The 23,764-nt window shown below is 46.8% G+C and overlaps 1 protein-coding gene across 1 annotated transcript in view; it reads right to left on the bottom strand.

The window, feature by feature from the left end:
• LOC142830641 (uncharacterized) overlaps nucleotides 1–23,127 on the bottom strand; it is a 32,874-nt gene extending 9,747 nt beyond the window's left edge. The window contains exons 1-4 of the mRNA XM_075937118.1: nucleotides 22,963–23,127; nucleotides 22,232–22,315; nucleotides 9,292–9,891; nucleotides 8,684–9,046 (exon numbers count right to left, since the gene is read on the bottom strand). Of these exons, the coding sequence (XP_075793233.1) occupies nucleotides 8,684–9,046; nucleotides 9,292–9,891; nucleotides 22,232–22,315; nucleotides 22,963–23,127 (1,212 nt within the window). The remainder of the gene's footprint in view (nucleotides 1–8,683; nucleotides 9,047–9,291; nucleotides 9,892–22,231; nucleotides 22,316–22,962) is intronic.
• Between the last annotated feature and the right edge of the window lie 637 nt (nucleotides 23,128–23,764).

Below are 23,764 nucleotides of genomic sequence, written 5' to 3'. Positions count from 1 at the left end.
GTAAAGTTATTTCAAAATAACGGCTGTTATTTCGAAATAATGTTGCTGTGTATACATTCCCTAAGGGTATGTCTGCACTAGCCACCCTAGTTCGAACTAGGCTGGCTAATGTAATCATTCAAACTTGCAAATGGAGCCCGGGATTAAAATGGGTGCCGCCATTTTTAAATGCCCGGTAGTTCGAACTACCTCCCGCGGCTACATGCGGCATGGGCTAGGTAGTTCGAATTAAAGCTCCTAATTCGAACTACCATTACTCCTCAGGTAGTAGTAATGGTAGTTACTCAGGAGGAGTAACGGTAGTTCGAATTAGGAGCTTTAATTCGAACTACCTAGTCCATGCCACGTGTAGCTGCGGGCAGGTAGTTCGAACTACCGGGCATTTAAAAATGGCGGCACCCAGGAACATGCAAATAAAGCACGGGATATTTTAATCCCAGGCTTCATTTGCAAGTTCGAATGACTACATTAGCCAGCCTAGTTCGAACTAGGGTGGCTAGTGTAGACATACCCTAACTGTGTTATAGTTAGGCATAAATTCTTAATCTCTACTCTGATTACTGTACTAAGCTACAGTGAGCTGTCAGTGATGTTTCCTAAACTTTTATTCTAAACCCGTCAAAATGTATTGCCTTGTGTGAACATTTGATGCTCTAGTCTAGCTTACATGAGTACCACACTTAAAGCAAATATTGAGTTCAAATACTCAACTATTTTCCCTAATCAAACTAATTTAAGAGAAGGATGTATTAACCACAGGTAAGCTAACAGGCTGCAGTGTATTGTATTGCCTGTGAAAAAAGCAGCAAACTTAACTTCTGTAAGTGCATGCCTATACTAGGAAATAATTTATTTTGAAATAATAACTCCCAAAATAATTATTTTGAAATAAGGCTTAATCCTCATGACAAGCAGGAGTTATTATTTCTAAATAACCAGCCCTTTATTTTGAAATAACGGTCTTCGTAGTGTGGACCCGCTGCCCCAACTCTGGGCCGCCCCACCCCAGACCAACCGCACTGCCCCCCACCCCGGGCCAGCTGTGCTGCTCCCCTCTCCGGGCTGGACCAGCCACGTTGCCCATGACCCACATCGGGCTAGGCCAGGCCGGTCTAGCCAAGCTGCGCTGCCTCCGACCCCAGGGTCCTCCCTCCCTAGGCCAGCCATGTTACCCCCGACGTCAGGCCAGGGCCAGCCGTGCTGCCCCCAATCCCAGCCTAGCCGTGCTGCTCCCAACCCCCTGGGCCAGCCGCGCTGCTCCTGACCTGACCCCCTCAGCTGCGCTGCTGCAGAGCCGATACCCAGGCTAGCCATGCTGCTCCTGATCCCTTGCCTGGGGCACACCCTCCGCCTTCCCACCCGGGGTTTAAACTTACTTCGCTTGCCGGGGAGGCGGGGTGAAGATGCTGCTCCCTGCCGCCTGTTTCCCTGGGGTCCTAAGACCCACTGGTTTTGGCCGCGCATGCATGGCAAACCCGGCAGTGTCCCTTCCCCAGCGATCTAGGGCGGCCCTTTGAAACATTAGGGTGTGCCTGGGCACACCGGGCACACCCCGTGCGTACGCCTATGAGTAAGGGGGATGGATGCTTCTGGGAGACATCTCTAGGGAACTAAAGAATTGGGGTTCATTGTTACCTGCAAGGCCAGGCTTTGACTGGTGGAAAGCAAGGCAGGCATGCTAGTGTGCCAGGCAGCTGTCACACAACTTAGCAGCAGCAAAATTTGACTAACTTGAACAGGATAGAGAACTAAATAGTTCTAATAATAATCATTGTGTCTCATTTCTTAGTAACAGGCCTGAAATATCAACACAGGTACCAATGAAGGAAAATGGAAGGTTCCTGTTTTGTTACACTAAAGACAGAACTGAAGCACCTAAATATAAAATAGATTTATAATATTCAGTAAGTAACTGTAAAATCTTTACCTTAGGTCTAGGTGGGCCTAAATAACAGCATTTATTCAATCAGAATTGTTGGTGAGATGTTGGATGTCTGCTGTTCACACCAGTGATTCTTCATCTTCCTTCCAAAGAAAAGGTACATAGAATCATAGAATCATATAACACAGGAATTGAATGGATCTTGAGAGATCACTGGATCCAGTCCCCTGCCCTCCCAGCAGGACCAAGCACTGTCTAGATCATCCCTGATAGATGTCTATCTAACCTGCTCTTAAATATCTCCAGTGATGGAGATTTCACAACCTCTCTGGGCAATTTATTCCAGTGTTCAACCACCCCAACAGGAAGTTTTTCCTAATGACCAACCTAAACCACCCTTGCTGCAGTTTAAGCCCATTGCTTCTTGTCCTACTATCAGAGACCAAGGAGAACAATTTCCCCCCTCTCTTTCCTGTAACACCCATTTAGATACCTGAAAACAGCTATCATGTCCCCCCTCAGTCTCTTTTTGAAACTAAACAAGCCCAATTCCTTCAGCTTTGCCTCATAGCTCATATTTTCTAGAGCTTTAATTATTTTTGTTGCTCTTCTCTGGACCTTCTCCACTTTCTCCACATCTTTCTTGAAATGTGGTGCCCAGAACTGGACACAATACTGCAACTGAGGCCTAATCAGTGCAGAGTAGAGTGGAAGAATGACTTCTCGTGTCTTGCTTACAATACTACTGTTCGTGCATTCCACAATTATGTTTGCTTTTTTTGCAGCAATGTCATATTGTTGACTCATATTTAGCTTGTCCTCTATGACCCCTAGATAGCTTTCTTCATTACTCCTTCCTAGATAGTCACCTCCCATTCTTTATGTGTGAAACAGATTGTTCTTTCCTAAATAGAGTACTTTGCATTTGTCCTAATTAAACTTCACCCTATTTACCTCAGACCATTTCTTCGGCTTGTCCAGATCATTTTGAATTATGACTCTATGGGTATGTCTACACTAGCACCCTAGATCAATCGAAGGAGGCTAATGACAGCGACCAAAATTTCAAATCAAGCCCGGGATTTAAATATTCCATGCTTGATTTGCATGTTCCTGGCCAGTCACCATTTTAGAAATTGACTAACCCGAAGTAACTACTCACGGTAGTGAAACGGGATTCTGATTTAAAGCCCTAAGTTGAATTAGCTGATATTCCTCCTGCAATGAGGTTTACCAGCTAATTCGATGTAGGGGCTTTAAATCAGAATCCTGTTTCACTGCCACGTGTAGACATGGGCAGTTACTTCGGGTTAGTCAATTTCTAAAATGGTGACCGGCCGGTAACATGCAAATCAAGCGCGGGATTCATGCCCTGGTGACTTCTAAGTAATTTTAACTTGTTCTTTTGTTTTATTTTATCTTCTAAACCTACTGCATTTCCACTAGCATTCACCATGTTAGGCATCCCTTCATCTCAAACTTCTTGGTGAAGACAGAAAAAAGAAGTCATTGTCACAGAGCAGGTCCTTTTGACCACGACCTCACATGCGCATTGCCCATTCTGCCACACAAAGGCCCCTCACAGAAAAAGTAGGCTGCTGACACACTCTGAGAAAGCATAACTTGTAAGCGCACAATGCAGCTTTCTGTGAACGGAATTTAACCTTGTAGGCATCTAAGAACAGGGAAGTGAGCATGAAAAGACACATGAAAAGGCACAGCTTCAAGAGATAAAGTAAGACTCTCTTGACCAGTCCTTGAAGGTAGGGAGGTAGGCACAGAGAGATAAAAATGCAACTGCCATGCATACTTACCATGCCTGCACCCAGCACTGTCCACGGGGCCATCAGGCAGGCATCATAAAAAATCCTTCAGTAGCCTTCTCAACCTTCTGAAATAAAAACCTTCTTGTCTTCAATGCAGTCTAAGAATTTATTAGATTATTTGTTCCCCACTGTGTTAATTTCCCAACATATGTCTGGATAATTGAAATCTCTAATCACCATCAAATCCTGTGCTTTGGATGATTTTGAAATGATTTTGGATGATTTTGTTTAAAAAAAAAATCCTCATCCACCTCTTCTGGCTGGGTAGACAGTCTGTAGTAGACCCCGAGCATGACATCACCCTTGTTTTTCAGCCCCTTTTACCAAACCCAGAGACTCTCAACAAGTCTGCCCCCTATGTCCATCTTCACCTCAGTCCAAGTGTATATATTTTTAATATATAAGGTAACACCTCCTCCTTTTTTCCCCCCGCCTATCTTTCCTGAGCAAGCTGTACCCTTCTTTACCAATATTTCAATCCTGTATATTATCCCACCAGGTCTCTGTGATACCAACTATGTCAAAGTTGTGTTCATTTATTAGCACTGCAAGTTCTTCTTGCTTATTACATCTCTACAAACAGTACAGAGGATATCAACTGTAATAAACTCCTGGGACTTGGAATATCTCTAAACACCTAAACTCCCATTGACTCTGGTGAAGCCAGCATTTCACTCCAAGAATGTATTTGTACTTCAGTATAAAAGGTTGTACACACTTGTGTATGGAATTTAATTTGTTTGTGCGTTCATTCATGTGTGCATAAGAACTTACATTCAAGAGACACTTGGTCATTGGGTTATAGAACTTAGCTTAAATTTCCCTTGTTGTTACCATACAAGAAGTTGGGAGCTAGGAGTAAATTAACATACGAATACATACATATATTTAAATACCCATTTCCACAGAGGCCTTTTTGAAAGTCAGATCCACAAACTTTGGTCAAAAGGTAGGCCAATAACATGCTAAAAAGAAAGAAAATAGAACAGATAGAATGAGGAAAGAGAAGAAAGCAGTGCCATGCACTTTTAAAAAGGAGCAGTGGGCATCTTATCTGTGTTTGTATTCCAAATGGCAGTGTGAATAGTAGCCAGTTGAAAACTGGTCCAGTAGAATAAAAAGAATATTTACACACGCAGGGTTACATGCACACAAACATGTGTACACACATGGAGACCAACTTTCATTGAAACCATTTTCCCACTCCCACGTTTGCATTAACATTTGATGCTCTAATCAGTGGTACCCAACGCGGTGCCCAAGGATGCCATGGCGCCTGCCGGGGCATTTATGTGCGCCCGCATAGTGACCAGGGCAGGCCCGAGCCTTCCTTGAGCCCCGGGCCCAGGGTGCCCAGCGCATGTGTGGCCTCCACCCCAGGCGCGCAGCACATATGCAGTGCCACCCTTGGGCGTGCAGCGCATGCGTGGTGCCGTCCCCGCCCAGCCCAGCAGCCCCAAAGGCTGGGGACCACTGCTCTAGCTTAAATGATTATCGTACTTAGAGCAAATATTGAGTTTAAATCCTCAGCTATTTCCCATAATCAAACAGTAAATTGTGCATTTAAATGTAGTTTTCCAAAGTCATTGTTTGTGCTGTGTTGCTGAGTGACATGTGTCACTAAGGAGAGAATGTGACTTAGGTACTTTATCAGTATAGATCAAATTTCAAATATTTGCAAATATGCATAGATTTCAGGAGTTATTAATTACTGGGGAACAACCATTACTTGACAAAAATAACTGGTGTGAAAAGTTAAATCAGAATTGTGTATTCTGTGGCAAGGGCCCCTCTTCCCCAAGCCACCACTGGGTAAGTCTCCTCCTCCTGAGTTTGGGGTTTTGCAGCAAGTCTCAATGGTAGGGAGCCCAGCCAGGTGCCCTCAGGTTCCCTCCCTAGCTGCCTTTACCTAGTGCTTGGTCAATATTGTTCTCTCTGATTTCTTCCTTTCTGTCTCTTCACCACTTTCCTTTTGTCCTCTGACTCTCTCTCCTCAGCTTCCAACTGCTGAGGCTTTTAAAGGCCCTCAGACAGCAAGCAGAGGAGTCAGCTGGCCCCAATTTACCTGAGCCAGCTCCCTCCCAGCTACATCTAATCAGGCTGCAGTTCTCTGCTTCTTCTCACAGGTTTTTTTTTCCCTTTTGGGCTGCCTTTTCCCTGTTCTGCAGCAGCTCCCTGGCCTGACCCTGTCACAATTCATATTACAAACAGAACAGGCTGTGAAGTTCAATGAATAGATTTGATTTGATAGGTTATTTACTCAGCTTTACTGTCCTTATCCACAACCTTTTGCAGCGAATATGCCTATGTTAGATAACTTATCCCATACTTTAGCACTCTGAGCACTAGGGCCGTGTCCACACTCAGGGGTTCTTTCGAAAAAAGTAGCCTTTTTTCGAAAGAACTTCCCCTGCGTCCAGACTCAAGCCGCGTTCTTTCGAAATTAAATCGAAAGAACGCGGCTTTTCTTTCGACGGCGGTAAACCTCGTTTCACGAGGAAGAACGCCTTTTTCGAGGGAGATCCGTCGAAAGAACGTGAGTCTGGACGGGGGGAGCCCTTTCTTTCGAAATTATTGGCCTCCAGGAACAAGCCCTGGTGGACAATCTGGGCCATGGGTTGCACGTCTGTGGTTCCTGGCTGCAGCCATTCCTTAAAGGGACAGGCACCCTCACAGCCACTTGTTGCAGACAAGGAGCCAGAGCACACGGCGACCTTGCTGCAGCATGTCACAGCCCCAAGAGCATCCTGGCCCTTCCTCCGAGCCTTCTGGGGACCCAGCCAAGGGCTCCAAGCGCCGGGCACCATCCTGGTCTGGCGCAGAGATAAAGAGCCTGTTGGAGCTGTGGGGAGAGGAGGAGGCCTTACAGGCCCTCAAAAGCCGGCGGCGAAATGCCGACATTTATGGCCGCATGGCTGAAGCCCTGGCCCAGAAGGGCCACTACCCCCGCACCCAGGACCAGGTGCGCTCCAAAGTGAAGGAGCTGTGGCAGGGCTACGCCAAAGCCAGGGAGGAGAGCTCCCGGTCTGGGGCAGCCCCCCACTACTGCCCCTACTACTCAGAGCTGGACCAGATCCTGGGTGGCAGTGCAGAAGCACGCACACCACGGAGGTTCGTGCAGTCCGGACTGGCAGACCCGGTGGTGGACGCTCCAGAGCGGGAGCTACAGCAGTCTGGAGACGGGGACATGGGCCCAGAGGAGGAGGACACTGAGGTGACGGCGACCCTCACCCTGGAGCCAGTCACCCAGACCTCTGAAGCCTCCCAGGCGTCATCTGGCGCGGGAGAGGAAGCAGCAGGTGAGTACAGTGAGTTTGTGTCACACCCGGGGGGGGGGGAAGGTAGGTGGGTGGGTGCACAGTGGGTGATGCACAAGGGAAACCTGTCATGCTCAGGCTGATGCCCAGGTCACACACACACACACACACACACACACACACACACACACACACACACACACACTGTGACCTTCAGAATGTCTGCTTCCCCTGTCTCAAGGGAGAGGGCATGCCCTTTTGGACAGCTGTTGCACACATGACTGATTGTGATAGAAATGTAGCCGTGTTACTCTGATCTGAGGAAGTGGGTCTGGCCCTGGAAAGCTCATCCCCTAATAAACCATCCTGTTAGTATTTTCAGTGCTACAGAGTCCAGTTTATAGGACTGATTGTGTCTTCTTCTTTTCCTCCACAGCCAGACCAGCCGTGGAAGAGGGCCGCAGCACCCCAGCCCCACCTCCATCTCCATCTCCACCTCGGAGACATGGGAGCCGCAGACACAGGCGTGTCTACGCCGACATCCTCCGGCAGCACGTCGAGGCTGTGCAGGAGTAGAACGCCATCCTGCTCCAGAGGGCGGAGGCAGAGGAGCGGTGGCGTGATCGGCTCATGAATGAGCTGGTCCTGCAGCACACGGTGCTGTACGCCACCCTGAGGGAGGTCAGCGGCTTGCCTGCTGCTGTGCCTGGTCCTGCTCCTCCAGCACCCCATGACCCCACCCCACCAAACCCCCCTTCCACAACAGCAGCCCTTTCCCCCCTTGGACCTCCCTCTCCCCCAGCCCCCCCAGCTCCCCAGCCCCTCTCTCCCCCTGGCCCTCCTCTCCCCCAGGCTTCCACGTCCCAAGAGCCCCCCAGCAGCCAGCCAACCGACAGGTGCATCACCCGATCCCGTAGCCGGGGAGCACCCCAAACACGAGGCCCAGCCAGGAAAGGGAAATCTGCCAAGCCCCGTTCAACCTGATCCCCTTCCCCCCTCCAGGTTTCCAGTCCCCTTCCCCCCTCCAGGTTTCAATCACCCCCATCACCCCAGTTAAAGCACAAACAAAGGGTTAAAGGAACTGTTTGTTTATTGTATATAGTTTGGCAACAACAAAAATGAAAAAAAAAATGTGTTATGTTTGCCACATTGTTTGATAATATGTACAAAATTATAAATAAGTAAAGAGAACATTTTATTTTGAAACACACCCTGGTGTAAGTGATGTGTCCAAACTGGGTCAGGAGATGGGTTGTGGAGGGAAGCTTCTATTGGGGGCCAGGGCCCAGTCCCCAGGCAGAAGCCCCTCAGTGCACTCAGTGGCCTCCACTGGAGAATTGGTCCCGGAGGGCCTCCCGGATGCCAACTGCAGACCGGTGAGCCTGGCGGATGGCAGCTGTCCGGGGCTGGGCAAAGAGCCTCTCCTGGGCATCAGCAGCTCTCCCCCACCCTGGTAGGAAGGCCTCCCCTTTCCTCTCCACGAGGTTATGGAGGACGCAACACGCGGCCACCACCTCGGGGATGTTGGTCTCCCCCATGTCGAGGCGTGTGAGCAAGCACCGGAATCTGCCCTTTAAACGGCCAAACGCACATTCCACCTGGTTGCAAGCCCGGTTAAGGCGAGCATTAAACTGCTCCTTGCTCGCATCCAGCTGGCCGGTGTAGGGCTTCATCAGCCACGGCATCAGGGGATAGGCGGCATCAGCCACTATGCACACCGGCATGTGCACATCCCCAACCGCAAACTGGCGATGGGGGAAAAATGTTCCTTTCTGAAGCCTCCGGTACAGGTACGAGTTCCTGAAGATGCGGGCATCGTGTGCCCGCCCTGACCACCCAACACAAATGTCCGAAAACTGTCCACGATGGTCGACCAGGGCCTGGAGGACTATAGAAAAGTAGCCCTTTCTGTTTATGAATTGGGCTGCTCGATGGGGCGGTGCACGGATGGCAATGTGTGTCCCATCGAGCGCTCCTCCGCAATTGGGGAAGCCGGGGGCAGCAAAGCCGGCCATGACGCTGTCCAGATCCGGTAGACAGATGAGCCTGTTGAGCAGCTCCGAATTGATGGCCCTCACCACCTGCAGAACGAGACAGACAACAAAGTGTTACAAGGGGTGCCTTATGTCTTAGGAGGAGAACCCACCGCCCACCTTCCCTCTCAAACAGCCCGGGAATCTCCTCCTCAGAACCCCCCCCCCCACAATTCAGGGTGAGTGGAGGAGCTCCCTCCCACTCCCACTCCCACTCCCACTCCACTTGGCCCTTCCTGACAGTCTCCCTTCCCCCCACCCCAAACTGTGACTGTCCCCAGACAATGACTTACCTCCATCAAGACGGCCCCGACAGTAGATCTCCCCACTCCAAATTGGTGTCCCATGGAGCGGTAGCTGTCGGGGGTTGCCAGCTTCCAGAGGGCAATGGCGACCCTCTTTTCCAGGGGGATGGCGGGCCGCAGGTGGGTGTCTTGCCGTTGCAGAGAAGGGGCGAGCCAGGTACACAGCTCCTGGAAAGTGGTCTTTCTCATGCGGAAGTTGCGTAGCCAGTCTTGGTCATCCCAGATCTCCATCACGAGCCGGTCCCACCAGTCAGAGCTGGTGTCAAACCTCCAAACACGCCTGTCCACGAAAAAGTTCGGAGGCAAGGGCAGTGTGGCTGCCAGACGGGGGAACCCCTCGTCCCTCTGGTCTGGGTCCAGCTCGGGAAGGAGCCTCATGATTGTCTCACGAAGATGCAGCAACAGCTGCAGTATGGTGGTGTGGGGCCATCGCCTGCCCAGGGGCAGCTCTGGCTCCATGCCACAAATAAGGGTCTGCAAACAGAAAAACCTCAAAAGAAAAAAGCTGCTGGGGTGTCCCAGGAAGCTGAGCACTCCAAACCAGCACTGCAATGCCTTGCCAAATTCCTCAAGGGACAGCAAAGGCAGCTGCAGGAGCAGAGCAACGGGTGTTCAGGAGTGTCCCTCTCACCACGCGTCTCTGCAAAGGGCAGGCAGGCAGCACCCGGAAGGAAATGCTGCCCCCATGCCCTGGCAGAAGCAGTTCCGGGTGGCTTTCAATTTCGAAAGAGCGTCCGGCAGTCTGGACGCTCTTTTTCGAAATAGCGGATCGATCTTTCGAGCCGCGCATTGTAGTCTAGACGCGCTCTTTCGAAAGAGCCTCTTTCGAAAGATGCTTTCGAAAGAGGCTCTTTCGAAAGAAGCCTGCAGTCTAGACACAGCCCCAGTGGGAAGCCTACCCTCCTGCCCCACTGCAGGAGGAAGAGATGATAGAGTTGAAAGGAATTTCCTTTGCTCTTTCCATTTGTCCAGCATCACAATACAGGACAGGGCATATCCCTTATTATGGAAGAATAATTTTATGTTACTAATGTGGTTTCCTTATTACTATTCAAACCATAACGAAGTTCACAGACAGAAGACTGTAATGGGTAATGTATGTATGTGTCTGTAGAATTATACATCTTGTATGGTACTCTGGGCATATTATTATGTAATTAAATTTGAAAATCTGTGAGTTTCTGTGAGTACAAAGCAGTGAGCTACAGTTGTGTATTGTCTTTATGGCTCTGCCTATGCCCCCTCTCCCCATGATACAACACTCAAGCGTCATTATATTTAGAGTCAGTAAAATAAAACCTGTCCCTCACTCCAGCCCAGCAGTATATCACTACAGCACATTAATTGTAAACTACTGTTCGAGTGCCTAGATTTTCAGCAGGCAAGTGAGAGTATGTAATGACTTTCTATAGGCGATCGAAACATATTCATTTTTTCTGATTACGTTCTGTCTGTTCTCCAGTAAATTTTAGAAGTGATAGATGCAGAGGCTGTTACAATGCCATGGGTAGTGGAAATACTCTTTTTACCACTGTACTACCAGCTTGCTTTTTCATTTTCTGTTTCAAGAAAATTAGGTATTGCAGTCTAAAGATATTTTGATTCGGTGTGAATTTCTTTATATAATTACTTAATTTAGATAATCAGCAGCTTTATAAATGGTAATAGAAATGTACCAACATGATTACGTGTTGTGACTGTTTTTTAAAACGAAGTTACAAATGCATAGCCAAATAAATAGAAAAATGTGCATGCCAAACATTAAAGCATCTCATATATTTGGACCATACCTAGTAACAATTTCTGTGTATCAGACATTAATTAGTAAGAGTGATGAAAAAAGCCTTAACGGGGCTGAGGCTTGTGCTGGTTCAGATGATTATCTCAGGTCTGGTTTTCAATGGTTGTTTGATCAAGACCTCAGTGATTAAGAACATAAGAACATAAGAATGGTCGTACTGGGTCAGACCAAAGGTCCATCTAGCCCAATAGCCTGTCTGCTGACAGTGGCCAGCACCAGTGCTCCAGAGGGGGTGGACCGAAGACAATGATCAAGCAATTTGTCTCGTGCCATCCATCTCCAGCCTCTGACAAACAGAGGCCAGGGACACCATTTCTATCTCCTGGATAATAGCCTTTTATAGACCTAACCTCCATGAAATTATCTAGCTTCTCTTTAAACTCTGTTATGGTCCTAGCCTTCACAGCCTCTTCTGGCAAGGAGTTCCACAGGTTTACTATGCACAGTGTGAAGAAGAACTTTCTTTTACTAAACAGACTAACACGGCTACATTTCTATCACTTTCTTTTATTAGTTTTAAACCTGCTACCCATTAATTTCACTTGGTGACCTCTAGTTCTTCTATTATGGGAACTAATATATAACTTTTCTTTATTCACCCTCTCCACACCACTCATGATTTTATATACCTCTATCATACCCCCCTCGGTCTCCTCTTTTCTAACTGAAAAGTCCCGGTCACTTTAGCTTCTCTTCCTATGGGACCCGTTCCAAACCCCTAATCATTTTAGTTGCCCTTTTCTGAACCCTTTCCAAGGCCAAAATATCTTTTTTGAGGTGATGAAACCACATCTGTACACAGTATTCAAGATGTGGGCGTACCATAGTTGTATACAGGGGCAGTAAGATATTCTGTCTTATTTTCTATCCCTTTCTTAATAATTCCTAACATCCTATTTGCCTTTTTGACTGCCACTGCACACTGTGTGGAAGTTTTCAGAGAACTATCCATAACTCCAAGATCTCTTTCCTGATTTGTCGTAGCCAAATTAGCCCCCATCATACTGTATGTATAGTTGGGGTTATTTTTTCCAATGTGCATTACTTTACACTTACTCACATTAAATTTCATTTGCCATTTTGTTGCCCAATCACTCAGTTTGGTGAGATCTTTTTGAAGTTCTTCACAGTCTGATTCTGCCTTGACTATCTTAAACAGTTTAGTATCATAAGCAAACTTTACCACCTCATTGCTTACCCCTTTCTTCAGATCATTTATGAGTAAGTTGAACAGGACTGGTCCCAGGACTGATTCTTGGGGGACACAACTAGTTACCCCTCTCCATTCTGAAAATTTACCATTTATTCCTACCCTTGTTGCCAGTCTTTCAACCAGTTCTCAATCCATGAAAGGACCTTCTCTCTTATCCCATGACAATATAATTTACACAAGAGCCTTTGGTGAGGGACCTTGTCAAAGGTTTTCTGAAAATCTAAGTCTGCATGTTTGTTAACCCCTTCAAAGAACTCTAATAGATTAGTAAGACATGATTTCCCTTTATAGAAACCATGTTGACTTTTGTCCAACAAATTATATTCTTCTATGTGCCTGACATTTTATTCTTTACTATTGTTTCGACTAATTTGACCGGTACTGATGTTAGACTTGTGAACAGGAGCAGCAATCCGGTAGTTTTGAGAGGGAGTTCTCCAGGTAAAGGAGGAGTAAATAAGGGATCCTCGAGGTAAGTGGCTGTCTGTACTGTGTGTTCGTATGTGGGGGGGTTACTTGCTGTGTGCTGAGCTTGTGTTTGTCTGGTTGGTTGGTTGGTTGGTTGGTCTGCTTGTTTGTTTGCTTGTTTGCAAGTTTGCTTGTTTGAAGGAGTGTGTGCTGTGGCCAGCAGCTGAAAGTTGTGAGCCTTAGTCAGGGGGCGGGGCTACCAGGCAGGCCAGGGCTTTATACAGCTGTGAGTCAGCAACCAGAGAGCTTGATTATTTAGGATACTCAAATTCCTTGATTAAAATGACACAGTAGCCATGACTGGTTTCACACCAGCACCCCATCTCTTTACATGGCTGACAAAACATCTGCAACCCTGCATGAGACAGCAGTGGGTACTATGGTTGAGGTTCATTAACAATGCGTCATTTTCCTTTTGTGGATGAATCCTATTACTCTTATCTGTAAATCTGAAAAAATAAGACCACTCATGAGATTTCTAGCAATTTTGTTTCTATTCCCAGTGAGAAATACAATGCTCTTGCCATATTGTGTCACACAGATTTCTGGTCACAGATAGAATCCAGAAGTGCAAAGGTGCAAGAAAAGAAGAAAAGAAAGAGAAAAAAATCAGAATCTCACCCTAAGGCAGGGTAACTAAATGTCCAGCCTTTTAATTGGTCAGAGATGTAATATTTTATGAAGCCAGAAGACTTTATCCGGTCCAATTACTAATGAGATCGTCCAGTTCTATCAAAACAGAATCAAATTTAATTCAAGACTATTGTTGGACTACATCAGAATGCTGTGCGTCCAATTTTGATTTAAAAATGTCCTTTGATGGCAAATCCACCATCACGCTTGGAAATTCGTTCCAATTATTAATTACTGTCACTGTTAAAAACATGCATAGAATCATAGAATCATAGAACTGGAAGAGACCTCAGAAGGTCATCAAGTCTAGCCCCCTGCTCTAGGCAGGACCAATCCCAACTAAATCAACCCGGCCAGGGCTTTGTCAAGCCGAGACTTAAACACCTCTAGGGATGGACACTCCACTACTTCCCTAGGTAACCCATTCCAGTACTTCACTACCCTCCTAGTGAAATAGTTTTTCCTAATATCCAACCTGGCCTTCTCCCACCACAACTTGAGACCATTGCTCCTTGTTCTGCCATCTGTCACTACTGAGAACAGCCTCTCTCCATCCTCTTTGGAACCTCCCTTCAGGAAGTTGAAGGCTGCTATCAAATCCCCCCTCACTCTTCGCTTCTGCAGACTAAACAGACCCAAGTCCCTCGGCCTCTCCTCATAAGTCAATTTATTTCTAGTTTAAATCTATCCAGCTTCAACTTTCAGCTCTTGGCTATGGTTATACTTAAATCAGCAAGTTTGAAGAGCTGTCTGTTATCAAATTATTGTAACTACTTAAACACTGTGATCAAGTTACACCTTTATTTTCTCTTAATTAGATTGAGCTTCTTTAGTCTTTCACTCTGAGACATAATTTTCAATCCTTTAATCATTTGTTTAGCTCTTCTCTGAACCTGAATTTTTCAACTCCTTCAAGTGTGGACACAAGAATTCTACACAGAATCTAAGTAGCAGTCACATCAGTACTAAATACAGAGGTAATATGACCTCTCTATTCCTACTCAATATTCCCCTAATTATATGTCTAATTTAATTGACCCTTAATGGTCAGTGTTCTACTCAAAGCTCATGTTTCATTGACCAGCATCTTTTGTACGGTGAACTTAGAGAGCAACATTAAAGGTCAATGTCCAAGTCTGTCATCCACTAATTATTACCCAGTCATATTCTCATATTATTGCTGTTTCCCTTCAGAGGAATTAATACATTAAGACATTAACAAGGAGGGAAAGCCAGGTTGTCAACTCTCTTGTGACAATTTTAATCCAGTACGGAGCAGGTAGAGTTTTATGGCTTTTATACTTTGGTGAAAATCAGCTCAAAAATTGTCATTGCTGTGGCATATGGTGTTGAATATTCAGGTCCATGAAGCAGAGTTCTTATGTCTCAGACATTGCCAGTCTATATTTGGGTGGTATTGGTTTGCTGCTAAATCAGGACTGAACAATAATTTTTGAAGGGGGGCCACCTCACAAATTTCTTAAGTGGCCCCAGGCCATCCAGGAAGGGGCAGGGCCTCAGGGGGAAGAAGCAGGTCCAGGACACTTCCCATGCCCCCCTGCCAACAGATCCTGATTGGCCTAGGGGTGGGGGAACACGTGAAGACTTTCCCCACTCCCACTATCACCTAGAGAGAACTGTCAGCTATTTAAAAAAAGTGTCTGATAGTGTTCAAAACAGATGGTGGTTCCCTCTGGTGCCACGTGCCCCGGGTGGAGAGGAGGAGACTTTGTGTGATCCCCCATCCCCAGGTCTCGATTAGCCTGAGGGTGGGGGTGCAGCAGGGAGGCTGCAGGCTGGATCAACTGGCTTGGCAGGCCAGATCTGGCCCATGGAGGCTCTTTTGCCTACACCTCTGCTAAACGGCGTCCCAAAATCACATTTTTAAAGCTTTTACATTATCCAGTAAGAGAGTCTCCTGTAGCAAGGATATCAATCTTCTGGTTGCATAAAAGCTTGATAAAGTAATCATTTTGCAGGAGAAAAGCCTTCTGTGTTGAGGTGACATTCAGGTAGATATGAGTCTACACTGATAATGTACCATTCTAGTAAACTATTAAAAATCCCATGCAGATCCAAGTACAATACTTTACAAAAGTCCAAATATATTATGTTAATACACTTGCCTTTATCCACTGAATGTATAATTTAAAATAAATAAAGTAAGTATTACATCTACTTTAGTGATAGAAATGTAGCTGTGTTAGTTTGCTGTAGGTGAAACAAAAAACAGAACTATGTAGCACTTTAAAGACTAACAAGATGGTTTATTAGGTGATGAGCTTTCGTGGGCCACCCACTTCCTCAGCTAAAAAATAGTGGAAGAAAATTGTCACAACCAAAGGATACAATTCAAAAAAATGAACACATATGAAAGGGACAAATCAAATTTCTGAACAGAAGGGGAATGGGGGGGGGGGGGGGGGGGGTGGAAAGGTAAATGTCTGTGAGCTAATGATATTAGAGATTAGAGGTAATAATTGGGGAAGCTATCTTTGTAATAGCCCACAAAACAGATATTAGACAGGATCACAAAGAAAAAAACAGTTTCTTGCCATTTCAAGCAGAAAGGACATTGTCTCAACGACTTGATTACCTGCATCCTGCTTCAAAGACCTTTTAAGACTACACTTGAAAGAGAATCCTCTGAACTGTCATTCATGCTTAAATTCGACACTTTACATCTAAGCTTAAACAGACATTAATTATCTTACTCATTACAAAGATAGCTTCCCCAATTATCACCTCTAATATAATTAGCTCACAGACATTTACCTTCCCCCCCATCCCCCTTCTGTTCTGAAATTTCATTTGTCCTTTTCATATTTGTTCATTTTTTTAAATTGTATCCTTTGGTATATATGGTTGTGACAATTTTCTTCCACTATTTTTTAGCTGAGGAAGTGGGTCTGGCCCACGACAGCTCAACACCTAATAAACCATCTTGTTAGTCTTTAAAGTGCTACATAGTCCTGTTTTTTGTTTCAGCTACATCTAATTTAGTTTGACATAATCTATTTTCCATACATCAGAGTTGGATTGGCATTCAATACATTAACCTCCTTTAATTCTTTATTAATCAAGTCCCTCTATCAGACACTCTATTATTTTGCCTAGTATTGATGTCATGCTAACAGATCTATAATTACTCAAGTCATAATGTTTACTCTTTGCAAAAGGTATAACATGAGCATTCTTCTAGTCCTCTAGAATTTCCTGTGTTCCCAAAGGTATTGAATATCGACTGTAATGATCCAAAGATATTCTCTTTTTTTTTTTTACATCTTTTGAACACAGGTTATGCAGACCTGTTGATCTGAGAATGTCTAAGTTTAGTTGATGCTGTTTAATGCCTTCCTGAGTTAGTGCTGGAATGGAAAGTACGTCATTGTTATCATCTCATACGAATACATCATCTGACTTGTTGTCAAATAACAGAAGTATTTTCTGAGTCCATTAAGTTAGGTTTTATGGAAAGGGAGAGAATTTTTTCCTAATTTAGCAATACAGCTTCTTAATATGTTCTCTACAATCTGTAAAGAAAGAGGACTATTTAGACATACTGTATGCATACACTGTAGGGAAATATTATATCCTGCTTCTAAATGACCATATGAAAGGCGGTACAGAGAGAGAGAGAGAGAGAGAGTGTGAAATTTCTGGCTTGATTTCTAGGGGTATGTCTATACTGCACAGCTATTTTGGGATACTGCAGGTATCCCGAAATAGCTACCCCATGTCCACACAAGCTGCCCATTATTTCAAAATATTTTTTCAAAATATTTCACCATCCCAGTAAACCTCGTTGCACAAGGATTAAGAGATGGCTCGAAGTAGCGCATTATTTCAAAGTGTGGTGCTGTGTAGATGTGCCAAATTTCAAAATAAGTTATTTTGAAATAGTTTCAAAATAAGATATGCAATTTATGTAGCTCATATTACGTATCTTATTTCAAGTTTAGGGTGCTATGTAGATGCTCCATAGGTGAATATTGCAAGAGATTTCTTTAATGTGTTTAAATTTATTAACCTGCTTACATTATTAAAATCAGATAAAATAATCCAATTCATCTGATCACTCCAGTACATCTGAAGAAGTGGGTTTTGCCCACAAAAGTTCATGATTCTGTATATTTTGGTTAGTCTCTAGGGTGTCATAGGATCACTCATTGTTTTTATCAGATAAGAGAGGTTCAACCTGTAATTATTTTATCTGGCACCCTTTGGATCCAACTGATGACAAACTAGAGAATTTGCTATCCCAAGGGAGACCAATTTTGGCCCAGGTACTTTAATACCAGCCCCAGGGTCTGGGCTGCTGCACCCCTCTGGGATCCCGACCATTGGTTTAGGGCTGCGCAGCCACCCCCAGCCGCAGGCTGTGAGGGACATGGATGGAGAAAGAGGGTACATCTGCACTGTGGTGCTATTTCAGGATACTTCTGGTATCGCAAAATAGCTATTCCATGTCTTGACAGTATGCCCTTTATTTCAAAATAACAGGCACGCTATTCTAATGTCCCTGTAAACCTCATTCCACAAGGATTAAGGGACATTTCAGATTAACGGTTTATTTCAAAATTTGATGCTATGTAGACAGCAACATATTATGAAATAAGGGTATGTCTACACTACCCTCCTCGTTCGAACTAGGAGGGTAATGTATGCATACCGCACTTGCTACTGAAGCCCGGGATTTGAATTTCCCGGGCTTCATTAGCATAAGCGGGGAGCCGCCATTTTTAAATCCCCGCTGCTTCGAACCCCGTGCAGCGCGGCTACACGGGCTCGAACTAGGTAGTTCGGACTAGGTTCCTATTCCGAACTACCGTTACTCCTCGTGATTGCCCAAGGATTGTGGAAGGCTGGAGAGGGATGGCACGAGACAAATGGCCCAAGAGTCACTGTCTTCAGTCCATCCCCTCCAGGGTCCCTAGGGTTGGCTGCTGTCGGCAGACAGGCTACTGGGCTAGATGGACCTTTGGTCTGACCCAGGACGGCCATTGTAAGCTCAGGGCTCAGGGTCGGGGGTCTCAGTGGACTCCCTTGATTTTCATGCACACCTGCTCCTGGGTGGCCAGGCTGGCAGCTCTCCTGCCCTAGACAGCCACTTTCCTGTGCCTAGTGCGGAGGTCGTGGATGAGGTCCACGATGTCCGCACTAGCCCAGGAAGGTGCCCGCCTCTTGCGGTCCAGGGCAAGCTCCTGGGAGCCGCCAGCCTGGTCCCGGGAAGAGGGGGTGGGCTGGGGGACATCGGGTGGGTGGCTCTGTGCCGTGCCAGATACAGGGTCTGCTGGCTGGGTGCTGGCAGGCTTGCACCTGGCATGGGCACCGTAGCCATCCCGTGCCCCTTTAAGGGGTCCGGGGCCGGGAGGGGGGCATAGAGTTTCCCTGGTGTTGGCCAGAGTGGCCACCAGGGAAACCTGGGGAGGGCTAGCCTCCCACTAGTTCGAATTAAGGGTCTACACACCCCTTAATTCGAACTAGTAAGTTCGAACTAGGCTTAATCCTCGTAAAATGAGGTTTTCCTAGTTCGAACTAAGAGCTCCGCTAGTTCGATTCAAATTCGAACTAGCGGAGCGCTAGTGTAGCGGCTATGAATGTTAGTTCAAACTAATGTTCGTTAGTTCGAACTAACATTGTAGTGTAGATATACCCTGAGTCATAAGTATGAAGGTATGGCTATGATGACTGCCATACAAATTACTTGATGGAAAGGTTACAAAGATTTTTGTCATCAAGTACATACTTCTCATTTCCCAGGTGTAGTACTGAAGTCTGAATATACCCCTAAATGAATGAATTTTCAAGAAAATTGGAGTAAGATCTGCTTCACAGAAGAATAATGAAACACCCAGCATTACAAAAATTAGAGGGGTTTGGCTTGGCTTCAAGCTGCCTTATAGTTAATCCCATAATGACTGAGTTTCAGTCAAAATGCAAGAAATTTGGCTTGCCTTGACATACATTTTCACATACTAAGAGAACGTGGGACCAATACAAAGACAGTTTTCATTTAGCATTTCAAGGAAGTGGCCTGTTTGCCAAAGATTTGAACTCTGACTCACCAGCCTATTCAAGGTCTTTAGCTTGCACCCCGTGGTTTAATAATTAAGCTTGCATCTGGCTCACTTTACTTCTTTGTGCTGTTACGGGGTTTTTGATTGCTTCATTTGGGCATGAAATCAGGATGCACCTGCAGGCATCATCCCTGAGTACTCTGGTCCTACAATAAAAATGGTCAGTTAAAATCAGCATGAATATGTGGCACTTAGTCTACAGAAAAGGTGAATGGGGGAATGTATTTGTAGCTTGCATGACTCTCTTTTGTGTGGAAGAAAACATTTTACATAATGATTGATATGTTTCTGTGGGCTCAGATAAGGTTTTGCTACAAATCATGAGAAAGCAGCAGCATGTAGTACGGATGTTCCTGGAACAGACTAGTGACAGAGAGAAGGAAGGAATCTATATTCAGATTACTTGTTGTACATTGCATTGTTCAGAGCAGTTAGAAGAGGAAAGACTGAACCACAAATCTTCTAACTCCTGGCTTCACATCTCCCCCACATCCAGGAAGAGAGTACCTTCTGATCCTTCATCAGATTATTTTGAAATAATGCATCTACACAGCAAATGCCCATCGAAATAGCGCTGAGCTATTTTGAAATAGAACGTCCACAGTCATTGGATGCTAACTTGCTTTTAAGACCACCCAGAAGCATTTCAGGCAGGGCATCAGGACAGAGGTTACTTCCTGGAGCTGTGGCCTGAGGCTGTCTGAGGCTGGAGCTTAAAGGGACCCCCCCCCCATATAGTCATATCTCAGGCTCCTCTCCTTTGCCTACCTCCTGAAGGGATAGCAAAGCCTTTTCACTGTGTGCTCTGGTTGCCTTTGCAGACACCATAGCCATGGACTCAGCATTCCCAGCCATGGATCCAGAGCTGCCTTCGAGCAGCGGACAGCTTTTAGACCCTATACCACACCTCCTGCTACAGTTTCTGAAGGCTGCCCTAATAGCTCTTCAGGAACAAGACTCCCAGCTCATTGTGGGGCACCTCTTCTCCTCTCTCCACATGCTGCTCATGCAGTTCAACCACACCCACCCTCCCCTGCACACCTTGCACCACTGCTTCTGACAACTGGACACCTGGGAGTGGTGGGACAACCAGAAGTGGCTCCAGAGTTTCTGCTTTTAGAAGGACACCTTCCTGGAGCTGTGGGAGTGGCTCACCCCTATCCTCACATGTGACCCGCCGCCATCCCTCTGCAGAAGCAGGTTGCCATTATTCTATGGAAACTCAGGACAGCTGCAGGACAGCTACTGCTCCATTGGGAGCCAGTTTGGCTTGGGGAGATTGACCTTTGAGGTCATAGTCATGCAGGTATGGCTCTCTCTTGCTATTGTCCCAGGAGGGTGGCGAACTGCTGGAATGAGGTTCCCGCGGGAAAGGGGGAGGAGTGGTGGAGGCTCCCTAGAAGGGTTTTCAGTCCTGCCTTCACAATGCCCTGATGGGGGATGCGGTAAGAAGGGTGTTGGTCCTCTTGTAGTTGATGAGTGTGTGTGGCCTTGAGGACCCTGGTAATCCTGTGAATCTCTGTTTGCTCCGACAGGTGGTGAGGGCCCTCAATACCATCCTGATTCACTGGCTTGTCTTTACTGTTATGGTCTTCCCAAACTGCGGGGAGGCCACTGACAGCACCCATATCCCCATCTGGACCCCTGACCACAAGTCCTCTGAATATATGTACCACAAGAGGTACTTTTCAATCATGCTACAGACCCTCATGGACCACTGAGGCCAGTTAAAAGACATCAGTTTTGGGTGGTCAGGGAAAGTGCATGACACCCACATCTTCTGCAACTCCAGCCTCTAAAAGAAGATTCATGCTGGCACTTTTTTCCCCAACCACACTATCAGGTTTGGGGACGTGGACATGATGATGTGCATTGTATGGGATGCAGCCTGCCCTCTGCTCCTCTCATAGATGAAGCCCTACATGGGACACCTGGACCAAAGCAAAGAATGTTTTAATGCCAGGCTCAGCAGGCATCTGAAAGGGAGGTTCTGCTGCCTCCTCACTTGCCTTGACCTGGCAAGAGGAATGTCCCCCAACTGATGGTTGTCTGTTGTGTCCTGCACAATATATGTGAGAACAAGGGGGACGTGTTCCTGCCAGGATAAGGGGCAGAGGCCGAGCAGCGTGGAAGGGCCTTTGAGCTGCCATGCATGGCTGCCATCCGGCAGGCCCATCGGGGGCTGTGCACATCCAAGAGGCACTGAGGAAGAGTTTCACACAAGGACCCCAGTCACACTCTCCTCTGGACCTCCTCACAAGGGTCCTGTGCATTGTCCCAGTGTGCCTTTCATCCCTACCTCTCCCTTACTCTGCCCCCTCTTTTCCTCTCCCCTTCCTCTGCTGATTCAGTAAAGCAGACCTTTTGTTTTGAACCAATAAACTCTATTTTTTGTTTTGGGGTAAATGTAACTGGAGAAAGAATCTGGGGGGGAGGAGAGGAGGGAGGAGGAGAGTTCAGGGATTGGGCTGGGAGTGATGCCTGCCTCAGGTGGTTCCACCACCATGTGTGCAGGGCCCTCGATGGCCAAGGGAGGACCTAGGGGGAGAAGCCAGTGGGGGAGAAGGGTCAGAAGCCGCTAGCAGGTAGTCAACGGCAGTGGTGTAAACCACGAAAATGGTCTGGGCGTGCTGCAAGATCTCTTGCTGGTGGAGTGGCACAGATCCATGTCCATGTCAAGAGACCGCTGGAGACCACACAGGGTCGTGATGTGCTCCCGCTCCAGCTGCTTACAGGCTCATCTGAGATAGAGGCTCCCATGAGGTTGGGAGGCTGGCGACGGAGGTGTTCTGGGTGCCTCTCTTGCTGCTGGTCCAGCTGTGAAGAACAAAGAGGGAGACAAGGTGTCTGAAGCCTCTCCCTCATCTGTGAACTGAAACCAAAAGGCCTCAGGCTCCTCAAAAGTGATGTGCTTGGAGTGAGGCCATTGGTGGCTTACCCGGGAGTAGATGCCTCCCCGAGAGTGTGAGCCTGACCATGTGCCATGCATGGTACTTCTGAGTGTGTATGTATCCATGACCCCAGCCTCCTTAGTGGTGGCTTTTGGGACTAAAGCAGGAACCCTGTGAGAGGGAGCACAAGCGCCTTCTATGGAAGCTCCTGGGGCTGAGTGTTCCAGACCAGCGCTCCATGTGCACCGACATGCTCAGACTGCTGCACAATGCCTAGGTTAAGAATGCTGAGCAAGGAGCCCACAGCCCCTCACCACCTGCCACCTCCCTCGGGTGTGTCTTGGGACAGTCATGAAGCTCACCGGATGGACCTTTCCCTCCATTATCCAATCCTTGGGTGACATCCTGGGAGGGTGGTAATGGCTCCAAGGGTGGGGTGAGATTCTGGCTGGTGGGCATTGTTTACCCTGAGGCCTGCTTCTCCTTTTCGGCCTCAAGTCTGCCCTACAAGAGGGTGATAATTGTCATCTCCCAGCCAGAGTCCACAATCGGGAAAGGGACTGATCCCCCCACCCAGATGCCGTGGAGCTGGTCATAATACTGGCAACTCTGGAATGCCACCCCTGAGTGGAAGCTGTGCTCCTTGGCTTTAGTATAGACCTGCCTCAGCTCCTTCACTTTCATCCACACCTGCTCCTGGGTATGGATGTGTCCCTTCTGCCCCAGGCTGTCGGCCATCTGAAAGTAGACATTAATGTTCCTGCATCTGGTGCAGAGATCATGGAAGTTCACCTCCTCACTCCAGAGCTCAATGAGATCCAGGATCTCTGCACCAGACCAGGAAGGCACCTACCTCTTCCACCCTGTGGAGGGGCTTGGGAGTTGCCTGCAGCCATGGGGAGTTCAGGTGCAGTGCTCTGGTCTGCCATAGCAGCAGAGAAGGCAGGGATGGATTCTTCCGTGTGGCACAGTGTGAGCTGGGCCTGCTGTGTGGCACACACTGTTTCCCCTGTGGCTGCATCTTTAAAGCCTACAGGGGAAAGAGAACTACCGAGTTCTGATGAATGTGGCCAGAGTTGCCAGCAGGGCACCTGTGGAAAGACGTGGAGGCCCTTTATTTTGAAATAACCACAACTGTGCTGTTTACATACGCCCTATTTTGAAATAACTATTTTCAGAATAGGCATTATTCCTTGTAAAATGAGGATTATGGATTTCAGAATAAGATGTTCGTTATTTCAAAATTATTTTGAAATAACAGGCTTGCTGTGTAGACACTCATTTTGTTATTTCAAAATAATGGTGCAGTGTAGACATGCCCTAAAGGGTGTATCTGAAAGAAGGAGAGTATAGTCAGGGCACCCTGCTAATCCCT

The sequence above is a fragment of the Pelodiscus sinensis genome, chromosome 9 (assembly GCF_049634645.1).
Source record: "Pelodiscus sinensis isolate JC-2024 chromosome 9, ASM4963464v1, whole genome shotgun sequence".
Taxonomy (NCBI): Eukaryota; Metazoa; Chordata; order Testudines; family Trionychidae; genus Pelodiscus; species Pelodiscus sinensis.
The sequence above is the reverse complement of the archived record's forward strand: the minus strand, read 5'-3'. Positions and strand labels throughout refer to the sequence as shown.